At 39.6% G+C, this 15,217-nt stretch overlaps 1 protein-coding gene across 2 annotated transcripts in view; it reads right to left on the reverse strand.

Moving 5' to 3' along the window:
* Positions 1–15,217, reverse strand: part of LOC131251830 (DNA-directed RNA polymerase V subunit 1-like) — a 50,952-nt gene that overhangs the window by 5,797 nt on the left and 29,938 nt on the right. For both annotated transcript variants that reach the window (XM_058252797.1, XM_058252796.1), the window contains exons 11-14: positions 8,614–8,689; positions 8,396–8,523; positions 7,567–7,745; positions 5,277–5,551 (exon numbers count right to left, since the gene is read on the reverse strand). In XM_058252797.1, the coding sequence (XP_058108780.1) occupies positions 5,277–5,551; positions 7,567–7,745; positions 8,396–8,523; positions 8,614–8,689 (658 nt within the window). The remainder of the gene's footprint in view (positions 1–5,276; positions 5,552–7,566; positions 7,746–8,395; positions 8,524–8,613; positions 8,690–15,217) is intronic.

Raw genomic sequence — 15,217 nt, forward strand, 5'->3', positions numbered from 1 at the left:
CTCCTCATAGTTCATGCTAAAAATGCAAATATTCGGGATCACCATTTACCTTTTCCAAAGATTGTTAATAGTTAGAAATTTTTTCTTGCCGACCAACTACCCAAAAGCAAAACATCATAGTGCCAAACAAATTTGGTGTGCCCCACCTCTCCATGCCGACCATCATCTTGGATGAGAGAATAAAGAGAAGGAACAAAGAACGATCCCGACTTGTCTACCCTCCAAACCATCTTGTCCAAATTGAAGCTAGCAGGGGAGCAAAGGTGTCCAAAGCACCACAAATTCAACCACTTCTCCATCACGAAACAAGGGGGTTCCCCAAACAAACGCCTCCCCTATATGAGAAAAGCAGCCAGCCACCATCATGGAAGGATCCAGGGCCAAGCAGAAGATCCAAGGGGAGTTGGCTTTCAAGGGCGAGGTCCCTACCCAAACATCACCCCAAAACCGAATTTTCTCGCCATTTCCCAAAGAGAAGCCAACCCCTTCCATAAAATTTGGCTTCCTGGAAGAGACCCCTTTCTACAAAGCCAACAATCTATAACTTGAGGGTTTCCCGAGTCCACCCTCCATCCAAACATCCACACTTGCATACTATAACTTCCTTCCATAATGCCCCATGCCCCCATCTTGCTCCCCAGATCTCCAAAGGCACTTCCAAAGAAATGTTGCATTCATGGATTTAAGATCTTTTTTCTAAAGGTGAGAAACACACACACACTACCACCCCACGCATGCATGGGTTCTCGAACCGTTGACCTCATAGATGAGACATGCAATGTCTACTGCTGAGCCAAGAGAAGAGACCCCTCTTCATAGGCCTTGCAAATGTCGTTCCACCCCACCAAATGGATTTCGAGCCGAGCTTGTGCTAACCCGAGTTCGACTAGACTCACAACGAAGCTCGGCCTGAACTTGACTCGGCTCGGCTTGGCCCGGCTCAATTCGATTCGAGTTATAACTTAATTATATAATATTATATTTATATATAACTTAATTAATATATTATATTTTATATTATATATAATATAAAAAAATGGCCGCCTCTATAAAAACTAGAAAGAAAATGCTCAACTCGAAAGCTTGAACTCGAACTCGGCTCGAAAGCTCGAGCTCAAACTTGACTCGAACTCGGCTCGAGCTGGCCAATCAGGCTCGAGCACCAAGCCGAGCTGAACTCGAGCTGGAATAGGCTGTTGGTCAGACTAAGCCGAGTTGTGCTAGGCTCAACTCGATTCAACTCATGTACAACTCTAAAATCACATATGAGTTTCTCAAGTCTTGAAAGCACTAAGACCGAACATTTGAAGATGGACATGAAATCGTATCAAACCACTTTAATGAAAATAATGCGGCTACCAAGGAAAAGATATCGACTTTTCCATCTAGCTAACTCATCTCAAATCTCTCCATCACCTTGTCCTAAAGATGCTTGGCCGATTTTCCAACACAAGTAGGGAGGTCCACAAACGTAACAGGAAGTGTCCAGGCTGCACGACTAAAAGAGTTAGCCAACACTTCCACTTCCATTCGCACGCTAGAAATTATGCTTTTAGCAAATATCGACCTTTAAATCAAAGACCACCTCAAAGCACCGAATAATAGTTCTCAACTTGCCCAGCATGTTGGGAGCAACAACGCAAAATACAAGAGTGTCATCCAAGAAACGAGATAAGGCATTCCCTCCACCCTAAACCAACTACTAAAACCTCCTCCTGCCCCTTAGCAAGCATCCTCCGCAAAGCCTCAACCACAATAATAAAGAGAAAAGGAGACAATTGATCCCCTTGCCAAAGACCCTAAAGCTTTTGAAAATGCATTTAGGGGAGCCATTGAGTAACCCCGAGCAGTGCATTGAGCCCACACACGCAGATAAAAAATTGTCATTTTTCCCAACACCCTATTTGATGCAGCATATAATCTAGAAAGCCCCAATCGACATGACCAAAAGCTTTCGCAATATCCAACTTACAAATGAAACCTTTAGATCCCCCCTCCATTTGCATATCAACAAGTTGAGCACCAAGTGTACCTATCCCTTTCAACAAATCACAACATATTTCCTCTGGCACAAATTAATCACAACTTTCGATCTCACTACTTTGATACCCATAAAATACTAAACATAACCAAGGCCATTAATTTGGAACTGGGTGTGAAGATACCTCTTTACTTTCTCAATCCATTCCAAATCATCACATGTAACTACCAATGCTCCTAATAATGGATGATCCACATCAAGGTGGGCCCCACCTGATGGACGGTCCACATTAAGGTAGGCCCCACAAGATGGACGGTCCAAATCAAAGGTCGGCCCTAATGATAAGTGGCCCATATCCAAGGCGGGCCCTACATGATGGAAGGCCCACATCAAAGGTGGGGCCCACATGATGGACGGTCCACATCAAAGGTGGGATCCACATGATGGGTAGTGGACATTGAAGGTTGGGCCCACGTGATGGACAATAATATTGATGGTGGGCCCCACTTGATGGAAGACCAACATCAAAGGTAGGCTCTACATAATGAATAGTGTACATTAAAGGTCAAGCCATAGTCATGAATCGCCCACATCAAATGTAGGGCCCATAAAATGAATGGTACACATCAAAGGTTGGCCCTATATAATGGATGGTGGATGTAAGGGAGACCAAACAGACTTGGAGGATAATTGCTTATGATGATGGAAACCAAACATGCTTTTCAACTTTTTGGTTGATAAGTATGTTGGTTACCAAACGTACTTACCGGCTAAATAAATAGAAACCAAGACAAGCTCCTTATAGCATAAGTAGCTTATCCAAAGTAACTTACAATCCACACGCCCCCTAAGCGACAATATCGCCAAAATATCATTGTTTCCTCTCTCTCTGTCTTCCCATGTACCAACAACATTTTCACCAATACAGGTCGACACAAGGGGCCATGTGCGTAAAAACAAAAATAATAATAATAATAATAATACAAAAAAAAAAAAAAATCATATCCTATGACAATGTATGGGAACTGGCATCCTAAAATGAAAAAGGGAATTTTGAAAAAAAAAAAAAATCCCAAAATAAACCATAAATCTGTCTGAAATGAAAAAGAACTCATTAAGAGATATTATAGGCAAGAACATACTTTTATATTTGGGACCCAAATCACACAGATCAGCTCTGATACATTGTGAAATATGATAATCAAGAGAAATAAAGAAGAGAGATGGAGAGGAACAGCTTGACTTCTCAGCCCCCTGCATGTCCCCACTCTTTTATCCTATTAGGGCTTTCACTTAAAATGTTGAAATTACAAAATCACCCCCATTGCTTAGGAAACTTAAAGAGAGATAATAATGGGCCTAAAACTCTACCCAAACATGTAGATTAGGCCCAACACAGCCCATGGAGCCCACATGTGCTACGATTTTAACATTTAACAATTACAAATCAAACGCAAACGTGTAAAAGTATCTCCTCAATGATGCTCAGAATTTGGGATTGTAGCCTAAATGGTATGGTTTAACGAAATTCAAAATACCTAGCATGTTTAGACAAATAGACCTGCAGATCTAGATCTTATTTTTTTAATGAAAGAATCCATACCCTATCTTACTATCCAAGGCAAGTCTTCTACTCTTTTGATGGATCCAAGCATCATGTAAGTGCTGTAAATTTTGTTTCCATAACAAACATGCATTAAGAGGAATTTCTTCTGTAAGAAAGAACGAGGTGCTGTCAAGCCAAGGGCACATAGGTCACTTAGAAAGGTATTTTCCTCATTTTAGTCAGCCCACCAGGCAAATAACAACAGTTGCCCACAGGACCAAAATGATGATACAAGATTTACCAACAGATCTAAATTGCAAGCTGGTACCACAGATCCAAATTCGAAACCGGTTCCCCCAGTTACAACTTTTACCAACATGATAAAACAGACTTTTCTGTCAACTGTTACCATCAAACAGTGAAGATTTCTCTTGACGGAAATAATACACATCTCAATATTTACCCATTTCAAAGTAAATGAATCCATTTAATGCAGGGGCATTTCACACCGGGCTCGAATGGGGTAGCCCGTGGGATGCGGGGATACACTCGGGGTGGGTGACCCATGTGATTTGGGGCCCACGGAGGTCTCGTGTTCAAGACTCCTAACCCGGGGGTGATTAATGCAGGGGCATTGCACGCTGGGCTCGAGTGGGGTAGCCCGTGGGATGCGGGGACACACTCGGGGTGGGTGGCCCATGTGATTTGGGGCCCACGAGCCCATGAAGGGGGTTCTGAGGTCCTAACCCATAAGATGTGAAGCCTAAGCTATGAGATAAAAGAATTAATTCGCCATACTCTAACAAGTGGTTAATTGTCCTGCATCACCCTTCCCTTGGTTATTTACTAATAATTTTAACCATGTGTGTTGTACAATAAAAATATGGAAAAAGAGGATGGTTAAAATGAATCATCTGAAGTGTGGTTTGACAAAATCAATGAGGCAGCCATAAAGCACGCCTTGTCTTACAGCTATCCTATGAAACTAAAGGGGAAATTGTAACGATATCTATAAGACCAGCCGTGCTTCATAGGACAAAATGTTGGGCAGTCAAGGAACAACATGTTCATAGGATGAGCGTAGCAAAAATGAGGATGTTGAAATGAATGTGCAGCAAGACAAGAACAAGATTAAGAATGAATGCCTTCAAGGAAACTTAGGAGTAGCACCAATACATAAGAAGATGAGGGAAAGTAAACTTATAGATGGCTAGGCCAAGTGCAACGAAGACCAAGGACTGCACCGGCAGATAGCTGGACTATGGCACGCCTCATGACCGGAACCAACCTCTTCTCAAGGAATCATGAGAGATTCCCCGAAATTCCTCAAGGTCCAATGCCCGCAAAGGATCTTACACCTTGAAATTTAACAAATTCATTCAACTCTAAGCAATAAAATGACTAGTAACATCTAATATCAATGACAGATTATTTGAGAAGGATGTCCTTCAAGAAGATAACATAAATTTCTAGCAAGCAACGGCACTTCCCAAGTAATCTATGCTCCAAATGAAACTAGGGTAAAGAAAATGAAGTGCATGGTAACAAAATGTCACCATATTTGCATTCCAACAACAGGTAAGATTGCGATGGGAATGATGTTTATAATAGTTACATCAACATATTAATGTGAAAAGGTACGTCTACACTTCCTAATAGAATGCAAACTAACATATCAGAGGCTAAAAAGGAGAAAGTATAACAATAGATGCTTTTATCTAAGAAGAACATAGAGGAGTAGGATATCACCTGAACTGACTGACCAAAAGCACATGAAATTCCGAGCAGGTTTTGAATTTGTTGAACACCATATGGTGTCGATCTCCTCGTGTCGATTAAGTGCATCACAGGTAGGCATGAATCCATGGCTACCCTCCAAGCATCACCGCTTTTTTTGGCTGCATCTTTCTCAATGACCACTTCAACAGCTACCTCACCCTTCCGCAACTTCCCATCATTTCTCACCCAAGTTGTCGAATCTGAACCAATCCAAATAATGTTGGCCATATGCACTCGAGGGTCACCTATGAATTCACCAGGAAAAAAAAATCATAAGCATTTCCAATAGTAACCAATCTTAGGGCAGTTTGCAACAGTCAAAAGTTCAAGATATAAAGCATTGTGCAGAGTAGACTCAGACCAAAATATAGATGCAAAGTTCAACATGTAGATGATATAATGTGAACAAGAAACATAGGTTCCTAAGGGAATAATCATGCAAATTGTAGTTTACAATATCAATTAGCTGATTTCTTACTCTTCCAAGTAGACTCAGCCGGACATGATTTGAGCAGAGTTTCAAGCGAAAGACAACTTATAGAAGAATTAACTACTATACCAAATCCATGGGGCCTACTCATTGAGTAAACTCAGTGGAAACCAAAACTGACTTTTCAGTTTCCCCTGCCACTTTTTTCCCTTTTATAATTTTAAATGGCATGGAAAAGTTTGACACAAAGCACCTCTACAAAACTACTTCTTCAGCTCCATCAAAACCCCAGGCTTGTTCATGGGCAACATATTTTCCAATGGTTTTTATCCAAAAACCCTTCCTATTCATGAAGGTTGATGGATGGTCTTCTTAAACATTTTGATGTTTACAACTAAAAAATAAGGAAAGTCGCATTCATCCAGAGATTTGGAACTAGTGGATTTGCAGGTACAAATGTACAAGACAGAACATCTAGAATGTAGGCATGAACAAATTCAAGTAGAAGATAACAATTGGGATGCATTAACTAGCAAACAGACGGTGAGAGGCAAGATTGAAGTACATCTAGCGTGAAAGGATAGAAAACAACACAGAGCACATTGAGAGAAGAGTAACCTATTATAAGTTCAGAGGGTGATCCTTAAATAGAAGTTAATGAACCTAATAGGCATGTTTCTTTGGAATTAGCAAGGGCATTTGAATTCAGAATAGGGACAAGGGAAGAAGACAATAACATCAGATACCTTGTTCTCAAAGTGTGACAGGCCCAACTCACAATGGCAGAGCTCTTCTTCACAAAAGGACAAGAAAATGCTGGTGAGATTCCATAAGCCCCACTGTTCAGAAACTGACATTAATTTCAACCTCCAATGTCATTGGGTATCTGCAATGCAGTCTGTGTCTTAATTTTGTATTCCAACATGTTTCAAGTTAAGAAAATATGGTCAACAACACCTCAGCTGAGGGTCATTCCAGATCTGCTATTTATACCAGAAAATCGTATCCACTATCACGATGGTTATCCTTTTCTTCTTTTCCTTCTTCTTCTTCTTCTTCTTCTTTTTTTTTTTTTTTTGGTTTTTCTAGATAGAAACAGCAAATTTAAATATCAATTTCATTCAGAATAATGATCTGGTGAAAGCCAACTCAAAAAGCAAGCTTAAACAAAACCCCAAATGCTTTCAAAAGTACAACAAATCAGCTTATTGGTTGTGAAATAAAATTTGAATGAAGTACACAGTAGGTGTAAGTAGAAATTGGAGCCATTGAAATTTTTAGAAAAGCAAAAAGAAGATGAAAAGAAAACAGTGCCAACTATTTATAGTTGGAAGGATGAAAAGAACAAGGGTTCCAAACAAATTTGGGTAGTCATGATCTTTTGCGCTTTCTCCGTAATATTTCCTTGTGGACCACCGATTTACGCCTTGGATAGATAGTACCTTTTGTGCTTTCTCCGTAATATTTCCTTAAGGACCACTGATTTACGCCTTGGATAGATAGTATACTAATATTTGTAAATTCCAGTCTTAATTCAATTTATGACCCACATATCCATGCATATGACACGTTCATACTGATTTAATAAAGGAAGATGCCACTAATATATGTGAATTTAACTCTCCATTCAGATTATGGCCCAGTGGAAGCCATCCTGCTAGTCAATCTTACACTACACTTCCAAATGCAGCACCAGTAAACCAGCAAACAGTTTCCTTACCAATGTTCAAAATTATAAAATAGAAATGTAGTATAGCATCAACAGTATAAAACCACAATTCCAAAAACCTTGAAAAGAAAGGCAGCAGACATGATATATTCATATCATACCATTAACCAGAGTCCCCAACAAAATTGGGCAGATAGCTTCAGCCATGATCTGCAAAGTTTTCTCAATCGTATCACCCTGCTCACCCTGCGGACCACCATTTCCATCTTTGTAGAAGAACTGCAGGCATGGCAGCTGAGACCACTTCTCATCACATTGTTGCTGAAGTGTGCAACATTCGCTACAGCAAACAAAACAAATATAGCTGTAATGACTGGAAGAAAGTTTAAAAATTATATAACAGTTGTGTTCATAACTAGTAGACTGATAAATGAATGCTGAAACAAACCAGTAACCACGGATATATCATAAACGGCAAAAAAAGAAGCTCTTCTCCCATCAAAATGCAACCACTAAATAACAAAAGAAGCTTCCTGAATATTATGCATGATCCTAGGACATCCATCTTTCCATTACAGTTAAAGATCAATGCAAGAGACATGGACACAAAATTCATGGATCATGCTGAGTCGGGCCTCCTCGAGCTACAAATAGCTGAGGGGTGGGGAGCTCCTTTCTAACAATTGGTTTCTAAAGCATACACCAAGATTTTTTCATGTAATAACAAATATTCCTCTGGAAGCTCCAAGTACAATAATGATAAACAAGAAATAATGAGTAAATGTTTATGATTGTGATGAGGTGCAGGGAATTATTGCGTTTAAGAATATTTGATACAACCAGCAATGCAACCTTCACGAATCATGTAACCAGTAATGTCCATTGCTGAAATCAGATAAACAAACATTAGGCCACTCCTTTTTTTGGCCATGAATGAAGCCGCATAAAATGCAAATTACTAGAATTAAATGGGTTGACAATCAAACCAACCAGGAAGACAAATAAATCTTCTTAAAAAAAGGTGAAAGAGCGTGCTTCTTTCTCCCAAAGCAATTTATAACCTCTTGACAAGAGTGCAGGATCTCATCCATGCTCCGGTCGAGTCCTTTCAAGCGCATCTGTCCAACAAAATAATGTCACTGTTTCTGAAAATAAGTTATCCCAAGAAAGAAAGAAACTACACCAAATTTTATACAGGGCAAACACACCTTATCAAGGTGAATGTGGCCAACAAGGCCTGTATCCGCTTCTGAACTTTCAGGTATTTGTCGATGCCTTTGGTATCTAAAAATGGCCATAGTCCATGTGTAAGACATAGAGAGTGTTTAAGTCATTATGCAAAATTATAAAGATCAAAACTGCATATCAACATAATTCACTTCTTAGGGAACACAAATTATGCAGCTGAATATTAAAACCCCAACGACCTTTTGGCACATCATTAATACTAATCCAAGAATGAAGAAATGCAATAAAATAATGCAGACAGAGTATGTCTGATTGCAGTCAAAGAAAGCCTAGTAGCATGTTACACCATGGCTCTCCCATGGTCGGGGAGAGAAGGAAAGTGGGAATGAGCAATCAATATATAAGGCGACCACCACATGAAGCACAAACTCAAAACGAATTTGAGAGACGCTGAAGAAACACACAAATACCTTTTGTCAGAAATGGAAATAAGAAATGGTCCTAGATGCCCTAAAGCTGGACATTAGTTGTGCATCTATCTCTCTTGTCATTTCCCACCCTATGCATTCACCTCAAGCATTTGTAATTAGGGAAATGATACATTAGAGCAAGTTCTTCATCATCAACATCATCTAAGCCTTATCCCCTGTTCCGCCATTCCACTCTATCAAGGGCCATAACTTCAGTTAGACCATAGGTTATAAGTTGTTTTCTTAACACCACCACCATGTCCTTTTCCGCCTTCCCTTTGCCCTTTTAAAGCCTTCAACTTGGACCAACTCACTCCTAACTAATGTGGTTCTTGGTCTCCATTGCACATGACTAAACCATCCAACTCTACTTTCCCTCATCTTATTACCTATTGGTGCGACTCCTGAGTAAGTTCCCTTAAATGCATTCATTCTAATTCTATCCTTCCTCATCCATCTCAACATCCTCATTTAAGCAACACTCATCCTATGAATATGTTGTTCCTTAACTGCCCAACATTTTGTCCATAAAGCATGACGATCACATAAAACTCAATAGGCACATCTCCATTTTTCCACCCAACTAGGATTTCATGGGCAAGATCCTCTCAATCTCTCCTCCTAAAATATTGACCGAAGACATCGAAAGTGGTCATTTTGGGTAACTTCTTGGTCAAAAACCTTAACTAATTCTTCGTTTCCACTCCTATTGTTACTAAAATTGCACTCAATACCCTCTGTTTTAGTCTGACTAATTTTAAATCCTTTGATTTCCAAAGCACCCCCTGCATAAATCTAGCTTCGTGTCTACGCCCTCCCTTATCTTGTTAACCAAAAAAATGTCATCTGCATACAAGATCCACCATGACATCTCTTCCTACAGATGCCTCGTTAACTCGTCCATGACCAATGTGCAAAGGTACGGGTTCAACGCTGACCCCTAGTGCAAGCCTTCAATAATTGGAACTCATTTTTCTCTCCACAAGTGGTCCTCACATTGTTATTGCTCCCTAACACACACACACACACACACACACACACACACACACACACACACACACACATTGAAGAATAGACGGAATTTTATTAAAGGCGCGCCAGCAACAGCCAGCGAGAAAAGAAAACAAAGGAGAAAAAACTAAGGAAAAGTGACAAAGATATCATCCCAGAGACTTGAGAAGATCTCAAGTCCAACTAGTTGGAACACAATTTGTCGTCCACCCAATAAATAACTTCCCTTCGATCATGTATGAGTCCAACCCTTCCAATACGTTGGGCCAACCATGAGGATCAATTTGTGTCAAAATCAGCCCTATCCATTCATCAAGTGGATCATACCATAGAATGATTTCTAACCATTGGTTAATAACAAAATACAAGTGCCACCCACCCAAAGAGTGGATCTGGCTGATTTTTATGCAAGTTGATCCTCATGGTCGGCACAACCTATTGGAAGGGTTGGATAAATTGCAGTCCAACTAGTGGGACTTGAGACCGACTATAGATAGTCCAACCGGTTGGACCTGATAAGGGCATAAGTGTGACACTAGCTACCAACTGACGCAGCTATCCTTTATTGGGACCAATTGTTCAGTAGCACTCATAGCATAGCGTGTAGCGCATGCTACACAGCATAGTGTGTAGTGCGTGCTACATAGCGTAGCGGAGATAAAACACTACACACTACGTAGCGTATATGGGTGGTGTAGCTCCCTGGTAGCGTATGCTACAGGGTATCCACTCAAAAATGTCTGCTCGATTCCCCCAATCCACTCAACCATTTGGTGATATTAAAGCTAGGTTTCGTACTGCCAAATTGGGATAACAGATAGATCATGGGATATATTGGTGATATATACTGAAAACACCGATCTTTATCACCTTCTCTTGTCCTCAATCTTGCTACTTTTTTAGCGATCTTAATGGCATTTATGTATTGTTCAAAATTATCATTATTTCTAGTCCCTTGCCAGGCTTTGAAATATAAATGTTTCTCATTAATAGAGTTTAGCACATTGTTATTTGACCACCAAGATTCTTTATTAATATTGATTCTCTTTAGATACCCCAATAACATTTGTTGCCACTTTCCTAATGCACTTAGCCATCTCATTCAATATAACAGAAACTTCTCCCACACATTCCACTTTCTTTCTTTCATCAATTTATTTTTGAACAACATTGTTCTCTCCTTTTTAATTCCACCACCTCACTTTTAGGCACCTATTGATTTTCAATTTCTTTCTTCAATCTGTCAATGTAAACATCCATGACCATTAACCTATGTCCCACATTTAAAGTCTCACCAATCAACGTTTGAAGGTGCATTTAGGATACCGTGATGCATGCAATGATTGATTCTCTTCCTTATTATGGCTCAAGGGCTCTACCTTCTTACCGTTAACTTATGCATCTACTGTATCATTGCCCTTGTAATTATGGTCTGTATCCCTAATGGATAGTTGACGAGCCAGCCATATAACATTTTATGCACAACAACTGGCACACTTGCATGAGTAAATTTTGATTTCCACGACCTAATGCCCTAACTTCAGTGTGGAGAAATTAACAAGGCCAGTGTGACCCTTACATGATAAATGAAGTGCCCTATAACCATTCACATTTTAGAAAATTAAAAGCATCCACGGACAGATATAAAATGTTCCCACTCTTAGTAGCACAAAGCGCAAGGGAAGCAGGACTGGATCTGGGCGTGGGAGCTGGGAAGCATCTATTCAAAATGTTATCAAGGTTAAAAGCCTAGGAAGGAGAGGCACCTTGGTAGAAGGTTAACCACTCTAAACAATTCTCGCATGGATTCTGACCATTATGAAAGGCCTCTAAAAGAAGTGATGTAAACAAAAAGGTCAATCTCACTTAAAGACAAGACAAACTAAATGGTGGTGACACCTCTAAAATGATTGGCAAAGTTACATGATTAGCTCAAATTAGGTACAAACTCCAAACCTAACACTGGCATGCTAAATTCCAGAAAATTGTACGCTTTGATCTTGTTTGAGATAATTTCAAGTAATATAAAATAGGCACAAAGTGTTTGCTTTGTGCACTCATAACACGCTGTCTTCTTTGACCGACCAGATTATCATTACCAGTGTTCGAAATATCGGTATCGCGCAATGTATCGAACCCTTGGGATACAGATACATATCGGTTATCACATGGGATGTATCGTTCGTATCGCGTAATTTATCGCACTTTTTGGGAAACATGGGGAAACAGTAGGAAAATGGTTGAATTTTTTAATGAAACTTCGGGAATTATTAAAAAAGACATTAATACACACTTTTAAATAATAACATCTCAAAAAAAAAAGGTGCACGTAATAGATTTCCTTTGTATAGGGTCCTAAGTATGTGCTATTTGTCTGAACAAATGCAACTATATTAAAATATAATGCATAACATTTATAAATGTATGAAGACATGTATGAAATCACATCCAATTCATTCACAAGTAGATGATATAATAGAAAGTAATATTTAGAGTGATAGGCATCAAAAGGTGGACTCACACAACTTCAAAAGTGCAAATAGTTCGAATAAATAAATAATCACATACACAACATATATGAACCTTCACATGCATCTCTTAACGTCCTTTCCAGCCTATAAATTGAGCCAGTTCACTTATCAGGTGGGGCCTACTTGAAATCAATGGACAAACAATAGTCTGATATAGTGCAACCTACCTAATATGTGGTCCGCTTGAATTTATATCGTTCACATTTTCGGGCTCATGGGCTAAAATGATCCAGAAAAATAAATGGGCTCGTTGATAAAACAAACACATCATGGTAGCCCTCACAGATCAGTGTCCAAAAGCCACCTCGCCACTAGTGTGGGGTCCACGGTAATTTATATATTTTGTCCACATGGTCCACTTAGCTTTGGATATGCTTCAATTTTGGGGTAGTACGCAGTCCGATTTCAACCAGGCGGGGGTAGTACCCAATCACACGTATGACCAAACTGGGATTTAAGCGGGACCTCATTGCGGCCCCACCATGATGTATGTGTTGTATCACACCATCCATCCATTTGGAGATATCATTTTAGATCACGAGCCAAAGAATGAGGCTGATCCAAAGCTTAAGTGGACCCACTGCATAAAATAGTGGGGACATTGATGGGTAACGTTGAAGCATGAAACCATTTGTGGGGGGCCCGCCAAGATGTTTATTTGAGATCCAACCTATTTATAAGTTTAGGGAGACATGGATGAAGGGAAAGCACATATATCAGCTTGATCCAAAACTTATGTGGCCCCAAACCCCAAAGAAGTTTTTATCGGTAGGCCTTTAATCCCCACTATATATTTTTTTGCAGGGTCCACTTGAGCTTTGGATTTGCCTTATTCTTTTTCTCATGACCTAAAATGATATCTCTAAATGGATGGAAGGAATTGATATACAATACATACATCAAGGTGGGCCCCACTAAAAGGGCCGCACTGTCTTTTGTGCAATCGGGTCATACGAAATCCACTCTCACTTGCATTAAGGAAATCGGATTGCGTATTGAGTTACTCGGTGCACTCTTATCATACTGAGTAAACTCTATTGGGCTAACCTTGAATGTATATGGCCGTCTATCCGTTTTTCCATCTAATTTAAAGGGTCGATCCCAAAATTGAAGCATATCCAAAGATCAAGTGGATCATACCACAGGAAACAGTGGGTATAATGATTTCCACCATTAAAACCTTGCTAGGCCCCGCGGTGATGTTTATTTGTCATTCAACCCATTCATGAGATCATAAAAACATGGATGAACGGTAAACACAAATATAAGCTTGATCCAAAACTTCTATGGCCCCTAGAAATTTTCAACGGTAAAATGTTCAAATCAACTGTTTCCTATGGTGTGGTCCATTTGAACATTTTATATAATTCATTTTTGGGCTCAAGCACTAAACTTATCTGGGAAAATGGATGGATGGAGCGGATAAAATAAATAAATCAAGGTGGACCTTATAGAGTGCGAAGTGAGTAAATCTGCTTCCTAAGTTAAATGTGCGAAATAGGTGTTACCAAATAATAGCTCAATGGGTGTTCACCTTAATGTAGGGCCCACCTTGATGATATTATGTATATATAATCCGTCCATTCGTTTTTCTAGCCCATTTTAAGTCATGGTCCCAAACATTAAGCACATCCAAATCTTAGGTGGACCACACCACATGAAACAGTGATTACTGAACGCTCATCATTAAAAAATTCCCAAGGCCCACCTGAGACTTGGATCTTCTTACATTTTTGGATAACATCCTTAAATAATCGAAAAGAAATGATGTGCAGCGTGGTTATAAAACGCACTTATCAAGATGGGCCCCACACGGTAAGGTTAATACCCACTTGGCTATATCCGCGTTACCCTGAGTTAAGAAAGAGAGAGTCCTTCGACTCTCTTCTCGGTTAAAGACGGTCGAGAGAATGGTGCAATACATCCAAAAATCTTGCCGAATCGCAATATTTCCAAAAAAACTCTCCCAAAAATCTTTCTTTTTGCAAATCCCAACCCAAATCCAAATCAACCTTGCCGAAAATATGGTTTTCTTCGAAGAAAAAAAGAAAGGTTTTAGGGATCTTCTTACATGATCCGGTGATGTGGACAGCGGCCCACCAAATCTAGAAGAAAACAGCTCCATCAATAAGATCACAACTGTAAGAGAAATTTTTTCTCTAATATCGGCCGATATTTTGCTATATCTTGCAATATAACGTATGATACAACAGAGTTTATCAAATTTTCTTTATTTCCTTTTAATTTTTGAGGGTTTCGTATCGCCGGACTGCGATACCAATAATATCGGCCGATATATAGGCCGATAGTATCGATATTGCAAACATTGATCATTACTATTCTTGTTGAATCACAGTACATAGTCATTTACCTCAGCTCACGCAAGTACAGTTGAACAGCATCAACACCATACTACGGCACATACAAATACAACAGACTTTTGCATCAGTGTGTTCGAATCTTAGTTAATTAGGCGACGAACTACAAAGACCAAGAGAAGTTCTCTATTTATACAAAGCCCAAGAACTTCATCACTTATTAGAACTTCTGCAGTGGCTGTTAGAGCTCTAGGCATATGATACAGGCACTCAAAATGGAACCGTTAGATAGCA

This window comes from Magnolia sinica, chromosome 7 (assembly GCF_029962835.1).
Source record: "Magnolia sinica isolate HGM2019 chromosome 7, MsV1, whole genome shotgun sequence".
Lineage (NCBI taxonomy): Eukaryota > Viridiplantae > Streptophyta > Magnoliopsida > Magnoliales > Magnoliaceae > Magnolia > Magnolia sinica.